The sequence below is a fragment of the Oncorhynchus mykiss genome, unplaced genomic scaffold, assembly GCF_013265735.2.
Source record: "Oncorhynchus mykiss isolate Arlee unplaced genomic scaffold, USDA_OmykA_1.1 un_scaffold_225, whole genome shotgun sequence".
Classification (NCBI taxonomy): Eukaryota; Metazoa; Chordata; class Actinopteri; order Salmoniformes; family Salmonidae; genus Oncorhynchus; species Oncorhynchus mykiss.
Genome location: NW_023493693.1, coordinates 327,922 through 341,231, shown reverse-complemented (window position 1 = coordinate 341,231; position 13,310 = coordinate 327,922). Strand labels below are relative to the sequence as shown.

The 13,310-nt window shown below is 42.3% G+C and overlaps 1 protein-coding gene across 4 annotated transcripts in view; it reads right to left on the bottom strand.

Annotated features, from left to right (window-relative positions):
• Window positions 1-13,310, bottom strand: part of LOC110511139 (condensin complex subunit 3-like) — a 150,161-nt gene that overhangs the window by 118,225 nt on the left and 18,626 nt on the right. For all 4 annotated transcript variants that reach the window (XM_036973203.1, XM_036973202.1, XM_036973204.1 and 1 more), the window contains exons 10-13: window positions 12,475-12,598; window positions 12,296-12,382; window positions 7,493-7,681; window positions 6,846-6,956 (exon numbers count right to left, since the gene is read on the bottom strand). In XM_036973203.1, the coding sequence (XP_036829098.1) occupies window positions 6,846-6,956; window positions 7,493-7,681; window positions 12,296-12,382; window positions 12,475-12,598 (511 nt within the window). The remainder of the gene's footprint in view (window positions 1-6,845; window positions 6,957-7,492; window positions 7,682-12,295; window positions 12,383-12,474; window positions 12,599-13,310) is intronic.

The following is a 13,310-nucleotide window of genomic DNA, read 5'->3' as shown; positions in this document are numbered from 1 at the left end:
AGGAGAGCTGACATGGTGGATCCTATACGTTAGATTAGACAGTATAGTACCAGAGAGGAGAGGATAGCTGACATGATGGATCCTATATGTTAGATTAGACAGTATAGTACCAGAGAGGAGAGGATAGCTGACATGGTGGATCCTATATGTTAGATTAGACAGTATAGTACCAGAGAGGAGAGGATAGCTGACATGATGGATCCTATATGTTAGATTAGACAGTATAGTACCAGAGAGGAGAGGATAGCTGACATGATGGATCCTATATGTTAGATTAGACAGTATAGTACCAGAGAGGAGAGGATAGCTGACATGATGGATCCTATATGTTAGATTAGACAGTATAGTACCAGAGAGGAGAGGATAGCTGACATGATGGATCCTATATGTTAGATTAGACAGTATAGTACCAGAGAGGATAGCTGACATGGTGGATCCTATATGTTAGATTAGACAGTATAGTACCAGAGAGGAGAGGATAGCTGACATGATGGATCCTATATGTTAGATTAGACAGTATAGTACCAGAGAGGATAGCTGACATGATGGATCCTATATGTTAGATTAGACAGTATAGTACCAGAGAGGATAGCTGACATGGTGGATCCTATATGTTAGATTAGACAGTATAGTACCAGAGAGGATAGCTGACATGATGGATCCTATATGTTAGATTAGACAGTATAGTACCAGAGAGGATAGCTGACATGGTGGATCCTATATGTTAGATTAGACAGTATAGTACCAGAGAGGATAGCTGACATGGTGGATCCTATATGTTAGATTAGACAGTATAGTACCAGAGAGGAGAGGATAGCTGACATGGTGGATCCTATATGTTAGATTAGACAGTATAGTACCAGAGAGGAGAGGATAGCTGACATGATGGATCCTATATGTTAGATTAGACAGTATAGTACCAGAGAGGATAGCTGACATGATGGATCCTATATGTTAGATTAGACAGTATAGTACCAGAGAGGAGAGGATAGCTGACATGGTGGATCCTATGTGTTAGATTAGACAGTATAGTACCAGAGAGGATAGCTGACATGGTGGATCCTATATGTTAGATTAGACAGTATAGTACCAGAGAGGAGAGGATAGCTGACATGATGGATCCTATATGTTAGATTAGACAGTATAGTACCAGAGAGGAGAGGATAGCTGACATGATGGATCCTATATGTTAGATTAGACAGTATAGTACCAGAGAGGAGAGGATAGCTGACATGATGGATCCTATATGTTAGATTAGACAGTATAGTACCAGAGAGGATAGCTGACATGATGGATCCTATATGTTAGATTAGACAGTATAGTACCAGAGAGGAGAGGATAGCTGACATGATGGATCCTATATGTTAGATTAGACAGTATAGTACCAGAGAGGAGAGGATAGCTGACATGATGGATCCTATATGTTAGATTAGACAGTATAGTACCAGAGAGGATAGCTGACATGGTGGATCCTATATGTTAGATTAGACAGTATAGTACCAGAGAGGATAGCTGACATGGTGGATCCTATATGTTAGATTAGACAGTATAGTACCAGAGAGGATAGCTGACATGATGGATCCTATATGTTAGATTAGACAGTATAGTACCAGAGAGGAGAGGATAGCTGACATGATGGATCCTATATGTTAGATTAGACAGTATAGTACCAGAGAGGAGAGGATAGCTGACATGATGGATCCTATATGTTAGATTAGACAGTATAGTACCAGAGAGGATAGCTGACATGATGGATCCTATATGTTAGATTAGACAGTATAGTACCAGAGAGGATAGCTGACATGATGGATCCTATATGTTAGATTAGACAGTATAGTACCAGAGAGGATAGCTGACATGATGGATCCTATATGTTAGATTAGACAGTATAGTACCAGAGAGGATAGCTGACATGATGGATCCTATATGTTAGATTAGACAGTATAGTACCAGAGAGGAGAGGATAGCTGACATGGTGGATCCTATATGTTAGATTAGACAGTATAGTACCAGAGAGGATAGCTGACATGGTGGATCCTATATGTTAGATTAGACAGTATAGTACCAGAGAGGAGAGGATAGCTGACATGGTGGATCCTATATGTTAGATTAGACAGTATAGTACCAGAGAGGAGAGGATAGCTGACATGGTGGATCCTATATGTTAGATTAGACAGTATAGTACCAGAGAGGATAGCTGACATGATGGATCCTATATGTTAGATTAGACAGTATAGTACCAGAGAGGATAGCTGACATGATGGATCCTATATGTTAGATTAGACAGTATAGTACCAGAGAGGATAGCTGACATGGTGGATCCTATATGTTAGATTAGACAGTATAGTACCAGAGAGGATAGCTGACATGGTGGATCCTATATGTTAGATTAGACAGTATAGTACCAGAGAGGAGAGGATAGCTGACATGGTGGATCCTATATGTTAGATTAGACAGTATAGTACCAGAGAGGAGAGGATAGCTGACATGGTGGATCCTATATGTTAGATTAGACAGTATAGTACCAGAGAGGAGAGGATAGCTGACATGGTGGATCCTATATGTTAGATTAGACAGTATAGTACCAGAGAGGATAGCTGACATGGTGGATCCTATATGTTAGATTAGACAGTATAGTACCAGAGAGGATAGCTGACATGATGGATCCTATATGTTAGATTAGACAGTATAGTACCAGAGAGGAGAGGATAGCTGACATGGTGGATCCTATATGTTAGATTAGACAGTATAGTACCAGAGAGGAGAGGATAGCTGACATGATGGATCCTATATGTTAGATTAGACAGTATAGTACCAGAGAGGAGAGGATAGCTGACATGGTGGATCCTATACGTTAGATTAGACAGTATAGTACCAGAGAGGAGAGGATAGCTGACATGGTGGATCCTATATGTTAGATTAGACAGTATAGTACCAGAGAGGAGAGCTGACATGGTGGATCCTATATGTTAGATTAGACAGTATAGTACCAGAGAGGAGAGGATAGCTGACATGATGGATCCTATATGTTAGATTAGACAGTATAGTACCAGAGAGGATAGCTGACATGATGGATCCTATATGTTAGATTAGACAGTATAGTACCAGAGAGGAGAGGATAGCTGACATGATGGATCCTATATGTTAGATTAGACAGTATAGTACCAGAGAGGAGAGGATAGCTGACATGGTGGATCCTATATGTTAGATTAGACAGTATAGTACCAGAGAGGATAGCTGACATGATGGATCCTATATGTTAGATTAGACAGTATAGTACCAGAGAGGAGAGGATAGCTGACATGGTGGATCCTATATGTTAGATTAGACAGTATAGTACCAGAGAGGAGAGGATAGCTGACATGGTGGATCCTATATGTTAGATTAGACAGTATAGTACCAGAGAGGAGAGGATAGCTGACATGGTGGATCCTATATGTTAGATTAGACAGTATAGTACCAGAGAGGATAGCTGACATGGTGGATCCTATATGTTAGATTAGACAGTATAGTACCAGAGAGGAGAGGATAGCTGACATGATGGATCCTATATGTTAGATTAGACAGTATAGTACCAGAGAGGAGAGGATAGCTGACATGATGGATCCTATATGTTAGATTAGACAGTATAGTACCAGAGAGGATAGCTGACATGGTGGATCCTATATGTTAGATTAGACAGTGTAGTACCAGAGAGGAGAGGATAGCTGACATGGTGGATCCTATATGTTAGATTAGACAGTATAGTACCAGAGAGGATAGCTGACATGGTGGATCCTATATGTTAGATTAGACAGTATAGTACCAGAGAGGAGAGGATAGCTGACATGATGGATCCTATATGTTAGATTAGACAGTATAGTACCAGAGAGGAGAGGATAGCTGACATGGTGGATCCTATACGTTAGATTAGACAGTATAGTACCAGAGAGGAGAGCATAGCTGACATGGTGGATCCTATATGTTAGATTAGACAGTATAGTACCAGAGAGGAGAGGATAGCTGACATGGTGGATCCTATATGTTAGATTAGACAGTATAGTACCAGAGAGGATAGCTGACATGATGGATCCTATATGTTAGATTAGACAGTATAGTACCAGAGAGGAGAGGATAGCTGACATGATGGATCCTATATGTTAGATTAGACAGTATAGTACCAGAGAGGAGAGGATAGCTGACATGGTGGATCCTATATGTTAGATTAGACAGTATAGTACCAGAGAGGATAGCTGACATGGTGGATCCTATATGTTAGATTAGACAGTATAGTACCAGAGAGGAGAGGATAGCTGACATGGTGGATCCTATATGTTAGATTAGACAGTATAGTACCAGAGAGGAGAGGATAGCTGACATGGTGGATCCTATATGTTAGATTAGACAGTATAGTACCAGAGAGGATAGCTGACATGATGGATCCTATATGTTAGATTAGACAGTATAGTACCAGAGAGGAGAGGATAGCTGACATGATGGATCCTATATGTTAGATTAGACAGTATAGTACCAGAGAGGAGAGGATAGCTGACATGATGGATCCTATATGTTAGATTAGACAGTATAGTACCAGAGAGGATAGGATAGCTGACATGATGGATCCTATATGTTAGATTAGACAGTATAGTACCAGAGAGGATAGCTGACATGGTGGATCCTATATGTTAGATTAGACAGTATAGTACCAGAGAGGAGAGGATAGCTGACATGATGGATCCTATATGTTAGATTAGACAGTATAGTACCAGAGAGGATAGCTGACATGATGGATCCTATATGTTAGATTAGACAGTATAGTACCAGAGAGGAGAGGATAGCTGACATGGTGGATCCTATATGTTAGATTAGACAGTATAGTACCAGAGAGGAGAGGATAGCTGACATGGTGGATCCTATATGTTAGATTAGACAGTATAGTACCAGAGAGGAGAGGATAGCTGACATGATGGATCCTATATGTTAGATTAGACAGTATAGTACCAGAGAGGAGAGGATAGCTGACATGGTGGATCCTATATGTTAGATTAGACAGTATAGTACCAGAGAGGAGAGGATAGCTGACATGATGGATCCTATATGTTAGATTAGACAGTATAGTACCAGAGAGGATAGCTGACATGGTGGATCCTATATGTTAGATTAGACAGTATAGTACCAGAGAGGATAGCTGACATGATGGATCCTATATGTTAGATTAGACAGTATAGTACCAGAGAGGAGAGGATAGCTGACATGATGGATCCTATATGTTAGATTAGACAGTATAGTACCAGAGAGGAGAGGATAGCTGACATGGTGGATCCTATATGTTAGATTAGACAGTATAGTACCAGAGAGGATAGCTGACATGATGGATCCTATATGTTAGATTAGACAGTATAGTACCAGAGAGGATAGCTGACATGATGGATCCTATATGTTAGATTAGACAGTATAGTACCAGAGAGGAGAGGATAGCTGACATGGTGGATCCTATATGTTAGATTAGACAGTATAGTACCAGAGAGGATAGCTGACATGATGGATCCTATATGTTAGATTAGACAGTATAGTACCAGAGAGGAGAGGATAGCTGACATGGTGGATCCTATATGTTAGATTAGACAGTATAGTACCAGAGAGGATAGCTGACATGGTGGATCCTATATGTTAGATTAGACAGTATAGTACCAGAGAGGAGAGGATAGCTGACATGATGGATCCTATATGTTAGATTAGACAGTATAGTACCAGAGAGGAGAGGATAGCTGACATGATGGATCCTATACGTTAGATTAGACAGTATAGTACCAGAGAGGAGAGGATAGCTGACATGATGGATCCTATATGTTAGATTAGACAGTATAGTACCAGAGAGGAGAGGATAGCTGACATGATGGATCCTATACGTTAGATTAGACAGTATAGTACCAGAGAGGATAGCTGACATGATGGATCCTATATGTTAGATTAGACAGTATAGTACCAGAGAGGATAGCTGACATGGTGGATCCTATATGTTAGATTAGACAGTATAGTACCAGAGAGGAGAGGATAGCTGACATGGTGGATCCTATATGTTAGATTAGACAGTATAGTACCAGAGAGGATAGCTGACATGGTGGATCCTATATGTTAGATTAGACAGTATAGTACCAGAGAGGAGAGGATAGCTGACATGATGGATCCTATATGTTAGATTAGACAGTATAGTACCAGAGAGGATAGCTGACATGGTGGATCCTATATGTTAGATTAGACAGTATAGTACCAGAGAGGAGAGGATAGATGACATGGTGGATCCTATATGTTAGATTAGACAGTATAGTACCAGAGAGGAGAGGATAGCTGACATGATGGATCCTATATGTTAGATTAGACAGTATAGTACCAGAGAGGAGAGGATAGCTGACATGGTGGATCCTATATGTTAGATTAGACAGTATAGTACCAGAGAGGAGAGGATAGCTGACATGATGGATCCTATATGTTAGATTAGACAGTATAGTACCAGAGAGGATAGCTGACATGATGGATCCTATATGTTAGATTAGACAGTATAGTACCAGAGAGGAGAGGATAGCTGACATGATGGATCCTATATGTTAGATTAGACAGTATAGTACCAGAGAGGATAGGATAGCTGACATGATGGATCCTATATGTTAGATTAGACAGTATAGTACCAGAGAGGAGAGGATAGCTGACATGATGGATCCTATATGTTAGATTAGACAGTATAGTACCAGAGAGGAGAGGATAGCTGACATGATGGATCCTATATGTTAGATTAGACAGTATAGTACCAGAGAGGAGAGGATAGCTGACATGATGGATCCTATATGTTAGATTAGACAGTATAGTACCAGAGAGGAGAGGATAGCTGACATGGTGGGACCGATCCTCGTCTTGATGTTCATCTGTTTCAGCAGCTCAACACACATGGTCAGACAGCGCAGGAGAGTCTCTGGGTCCGTCTGACAGAGAGAACACAACACAAGAGACAATAACGTGTCTGTACCTTCTCCATGTCTCTGTCTCCTTGTCGTCCTGCTGTGTGATTCCGTGGTGTGTGTGTATGTGATTCCGTGGTGTATGTGTGCGTGATTCCGTGGTGTGTGTGTGTGTGTGATTCCGTGGTGTGTGTGTGTGTGTGTGATTCCATGGTGTGTGTGTCTGTGGTGTGTGTGATTCTGTGGTGTGTGTGATTCTGTGGTGTGTGTGATTCTGTGGTGTGTGTGTCTGTACCTTCTCCATGCGTGTCTCTGCCTCCTTGTCGTCCTGCTGTGATTCTGTGGTGTGTCTGTGGTGTGTGTGTCTGTGGTGTGTGTGTGTGTGTGTCTGTACCTTCTCCATGCGTGTCTCCGTCTCCTTGTCGTCCTGCTGTGTGTGTGTGATTCCGTGGTGTGTGTATGTGTGTGTGTCTGTACCTTCTCCATGCGTGTCTCTGTCTCCTTGTCGTCCTGCTGTGTGTGTGTGATTCCGGGGTGTGTGTATGTGTGTGTGTCTGTACCTTCTCCATGCGTGTCTCCGTCTCCTTGTCCTCCTGCTGTGTGTTCTCCTCCTGCAGGATGTTGTTCCTCAGGTTCTCCAGGTCAGTTATAGAGTCCTTCAGCTCCGCTGCTCTGCTGAACTGCTGGTTACTGATACACTCCTCTAAAGCCTGTTTAGCTTCTAGGATACCAACTTTCATCTCCGCTAGCTGGAAGAAGAGAGAGAGGAGAGGGGAGAGAGAGAGGAGACAGAGAGGAGACAGAGAGAGACAGAGAGAGGAGAGAGAGACAGAGAGAGACAGAGAGAGAGAGGAGAGAGGAGACAGAGAGAGGAGAGAGAGAGAGACAGAGAGAAGAGAGACAGAGAGGAGAGAGAGAGAAACAGACAGAGAGAGAGAGACAGAGAGAGATAGACAGAGAGAGAGAGGAGAGAGACAGACAGAGAGAGAGAGACAGAGAGAGATAGACAGAGAGAGAGAGGAGAGAGGGAGAGGAGGGAGAGAGAGGAGGGAGAGAGAGAGAGAGAGAGACAGAGAGGAGAGAGAGAGAGAGAGAGAGACAGAGAGGAGAGAGAGACAGAGAAGAGAGAGACAGAGAGAAAAGAGAGGTGAGAGAGAGACAGAGAGGAGAGAGAGGGAGGTTACAGACCGTAAAGAGCTTCTGGACATCGGAACAGCGACCACTGACCTCCATTTGGAGTTTATACCTGCCCCACGGAGGTAGAATAGCTCATGATAAGCTGTAGACCATATTATTTACCAAGAGAGTTGAGACCTATATTTTTCATAGCGGACCATTTCCGACCACAAACCGATGCATAGAAACGGCACTCAGCGAGCTGCACAGAGACAAGCAGAGGAAATGCTCCTAGTGGCCGGTGACTGTAATGTAGGAAAACGGAAATCCATTTCACCCCATTTCTACCAGCACTGAAAAAAAACGGGTTGCTTCATCAATATTTAATTTAACAATTATTTCTGAGAAATGTATCGAGGTCCAGACAGATCACCCGGTCCAGACAGATCACCCGGTCCAGACAGATCACTCGGTCCAGACAGATCACCCGGTCCAGACAGATCACTCGGTGGTCCAGACAGATCACCCGGTCCAGACAGATCACTCGGTCCAGACAGATCACCCGGTCCAGACAGATCACCCGGTCCAGACAGATCACCCGGTGGTCCAGACAGATCACCCGGTCCAGACAGATCACCCGGTCCAGACAGATCACTCGGTGGTCCAGACAGATCACCCGGTCCAGACAGATCACTCGGTCCAGACAGATCACTCGGTGGTCCAGACAGATCACCCGGTCCAGACAGATCACTCGGTGGTCCAGACAGATCACTCGGTCCAGACAGATCACTCGGTCCAGACAGATCACTCGGTCCAGGCAGATCACCCGGTCCAGACAGATCACTCGGTGGTCCAGACAGATCACTCGGTGGTGCAGACAGATCACCCGGTCCAGACAGATCACTCGGTGGTCCAGACAGATCACCCGGTGGTCCAGACAGATCACCCGGTGGTCCAGACAGATCACCCGGTGGTCCAGACAGATCACCCGGTCCAGGGCCGAGGTTCCGCCAATTGTGCACCTCCGGTCCAGGGTTTCTGGGATAATGGTGTTGATGTGAGTCATGAACAGCCTTTCAAAGCATTTCATGACTACAGACGTGTGTGCTATGGGTCGGAGGTCATTTAGGCAGGCTACTTTAGAGTTCTTAGGCACAGGGACTATATGGTGATCTGCTTAAAACATGTTGGCAATACAGACTCGGGATAGGGAAGACACTCTCTCTTACACAGTTGGTCAGCTCGTCCTGGAAATCAGTATGGCCCCGCGGCCTTGTGAATGTTGAGGGAGAGCTTTGTATGTGTCTCTCTGTGTGTGGAGTAAAGATGGTCCAGAGTTGTTGTCACATTTAACTCTCTGATAGAAATTTGGTTAAAGTTTCCCTGCATTGAAGTCCCCGGGCTACTAGGAGCACCAACCTCTGGGTGAGCCTTTTCTTGTTGGCTCATTGAATGCCGTCTTAGTGCCTTGTGGATGTATTCCTGCTGTTACTATTGTTCCATTATTGTTTTGTTGGGAAGGGGCCCGAAAGTCAGCATGTTACTCTACATCTGTCGATTACCAAACACCTGACTAATAACATCTGATTACCAAGCACCTGACTAATAACATCTGATTACCAAACACCTGACTAATAACATCTGATTACCAAGCACCTGACTAATAACATCTGATTACCAAGCACCTGACTAATAACATCTGATTACCAAGCACCTGACTAATAACATCTGATTACCAAACACCTGACTAATAACATCTGATTACCAAACACCTGACTAATAACATCTGATTACCAAACACCTGACTAATAACATCTGATTACCAAACACCTGACTAATAACATCTGATTACCAAGCACCTAATAACATCTGATTACCAAACACCTAATAACATCTGATAACCAAACACCTAATAACATCTGATTACCAAACACCTGACTAATAACATCTGATTACCAAGCACCTGACTAATAACATCTGATTACCAAACACCTAATAACATCTGATTACCAAACACCTAATAACATCTGATAACCAAACACCTAATAACATCTGATTACCAAACACCTGACTAATAACATCTGATTACCAAACACCTGACTAATAACATCTGATTACCAAACACCTAATAACATCTGATTACCAAACACCTAATAACATCTGATTACCAAACACCTAATAACATCTGATTACCAAGCACCTGACTAATAACATCTGATTACCAAGCACCTGACTAATAACATCTGATTACCAAGCACCTGACTAATAACATCGGATTACCAAACACCTGACTAATAACATCTGATTACCAAACACCTGACTAATAACATCTGATTACCAAACACCTGACTAATAACATCTGATTACCAAACACCTGACTAATAACATCTGATTACCAAGCACCTGACTAATAACATCTGATTACCAAACACCTGACTAATAACATCTGATTACCAAGCACCTGACTAATAACATCTGATTACCAAACACCTGACTAATAACATCTGATTACCAAACACCTGACTAATAACATCTGATTACCAAACACCTGACTAATAACATCTGATTACCAAACACCTGACTAATAACATCTGATTACCAAACACCTGACTAATAACATCTGATTACCAAGTACCTAATAACATCTGATTACCAAACACCTAATAACATCTGATAACCAAACACCTAATAACATCTGATTACCAAACACCTGACTAATAACATCTGATTACCAAGCACCTGACTAATAACATCTGATTACCAAACACCTAATAACATCTGATTACCAAACACCTAATAACATCTGATAACCAAACACCTAATAACATCTGATTACCAAACACCTGACTAATAACATCTGATTACCAAACACCTGACTAATAACATCTGATTACCAAACACCTAATAACATCTGATTACCAAACACCTAATAACATCTGATTACCAAACACCTAATAACATCTGATTACCAAGCACCTGACTAATAACATCTGATTACCAAGCACCTGACTAATAACATCTGATTACCAAGCACCTGACTAATAACATCGGATTACCAAACACCTGACTAATAACATCTGATTACCAAACACCTGACTAATAACATCTGATTACCAAACACCTGACTAATAACATCTGATTACCAAACACCTGACTAATAACATCTGATTACCAAGCACCTGACTAATAACATCTGATTACCAAACACCTGACTAATAACATCTGATTACCAAGCACCTGACTAATAACATCTGATTACCAAACACCTGACTAATAACATCTGATTACCAAACACCTGACTAATAACATCTGATTACCAAACACCTGACTAATAACATCTGATTACCAAACACCTGACTAATAACATTTGATATGATTAGTCTCTAGGATACAAACCTTCACATACGCTAACTGGAAGGAGAGAGGGAGAGGTAAAGGAGAGAGGGGTAGAGAAGAGAGAGGGATGGAGAGAGGGATGGAGGATTAGATAGAGAAGAGGTAAAGGAGAGAGAGGGAAGAGGAGAGAGGAAGAGGTATGGATGAGAGGAAGAGGTAGAGGATGGAGAGAGGGATGGAGGATTAGATAGAGAAGAGGTAAAGGAGAGAGAGGGAAGAGGTAGAGGAGAGAGAGGTAGAGGATGGAGAGAAAGAAGAGGAGGGATGGAGGATTAGATAGAGAATAAAGGAGAGAAGGAAGAGGAGAGAGAGGTAGAGGATGGAGAGAGGGATGAAGGATTAGAAAGAGGAGAGAGAGGGAGAGGTAAAGGAGAGAGAGAAGAGGAGAGAGAGGGAGAGGTAAAGGAGAGAGAGAAGAGGAGAGAGAGGGAGAGGTAAAGGAGAGAGAGAAGAGGAGAGAGAGAGGTAAAGGAGAGAGAGAAGAGGAGAGAGAGGGAGAGGATGGAGAGAAAGAAGAGGAGGGATGGAGGATTAGATAGAGAATAAAGGAGAGAGAGGGAGAGGTAGAGGAGAGAGAGGTAGAGGATGGAGAGAAAGAAGAGGAGGGATGGAGGATTAGATAGAGAAGAGGTAAAGAGAGGGAGAGAGAGGGAAGAGTAGAGAGAAAGAGGTAGGGATGAGAGGAAGAGGTAGAGGATGGAGAGAGGGATGGAGGATTAGATAGAGAATAAAGGAGAGAGAGGGAGAGGTAGAGGATGGAGAGAGGTAGAGGTAGGGATGAGAGGAAGAGGATGGAGAGAGGGATGGAGGATTAGATAGAGAATAAAGGAGAGATACATCAAAGCAAATACCTTAACTTGTTTCCTGCGGTTCTCGTTCTCATCCAGCGGCTGTCTGACGACGATGGGCTCACGCACCTCCGAGATCACCTCCGCCACCTGGCACGCGCACACACACAGGTTCTCACTTTCACGACACCTTTATCTATTGTGTGTGTGTGTGTGTGTGTGTGTGTGTGTGTATAACCTACGGTCTGAATGCGTCTGTGGTCGTCAGGTATCAGGGTCAGTAGTTTCTCCGTCAGCAGAGAGACCAGAGAGGGAGGAGTCTGAGGTAGGACAAGCATCTCCTGTAACACAGCCACCACACGCTTCCTATACACACACACACACACACACACACACACACACACACACACACACACACACACACACACACAGAGTTACATGAACACTTTCTGTAGCACCATATACAAGGAGAAAGATAAACCTGATTAACTTCCTGCCCGACTAGACGCACTGTCGTTGAATCAACCAATGGTTGTGTACCACGTTATCGACTGAGTCGTTTTCTGACATGTTAAAGAGATCAGATTACTGTATCATGTGAGGTGATTAGTTAATAGATCAGATTACTGTATCATGTGAGGTGATTAGTTAATAGATCAGATTACTGTGTGAGGTGATTAGTTAATAGATCAGATTACTGTGTGAGGTGATTAGTTAATAGATCAGATTACTATGTGAGGAGATTAGTTAATAGATCAGATTACTGTGTGAGGTGATTAGTTGATATGTTAAGAGATCAGATTACTATGTGAGGTGATTAGTTGATATGTTAAGAGATCAGATTACTATGTGAGGTGATTAGTTGATATGTTAAGAGATCAGATTACTATGTGATGTGATTAGTTAATAGATCAGATTACTGTATCATGTGAGGTGATTAGTTGATAGATCAGATTACTATGTGAGGTGATTAGTTAATAGATCAGATTACTATGTGAGGTGATTAGTTAATAGATCAGATTACTATGTGAGGTGATTAGTTAATAGATCAGATTACTATGTGAGGTGATTAGTTAAT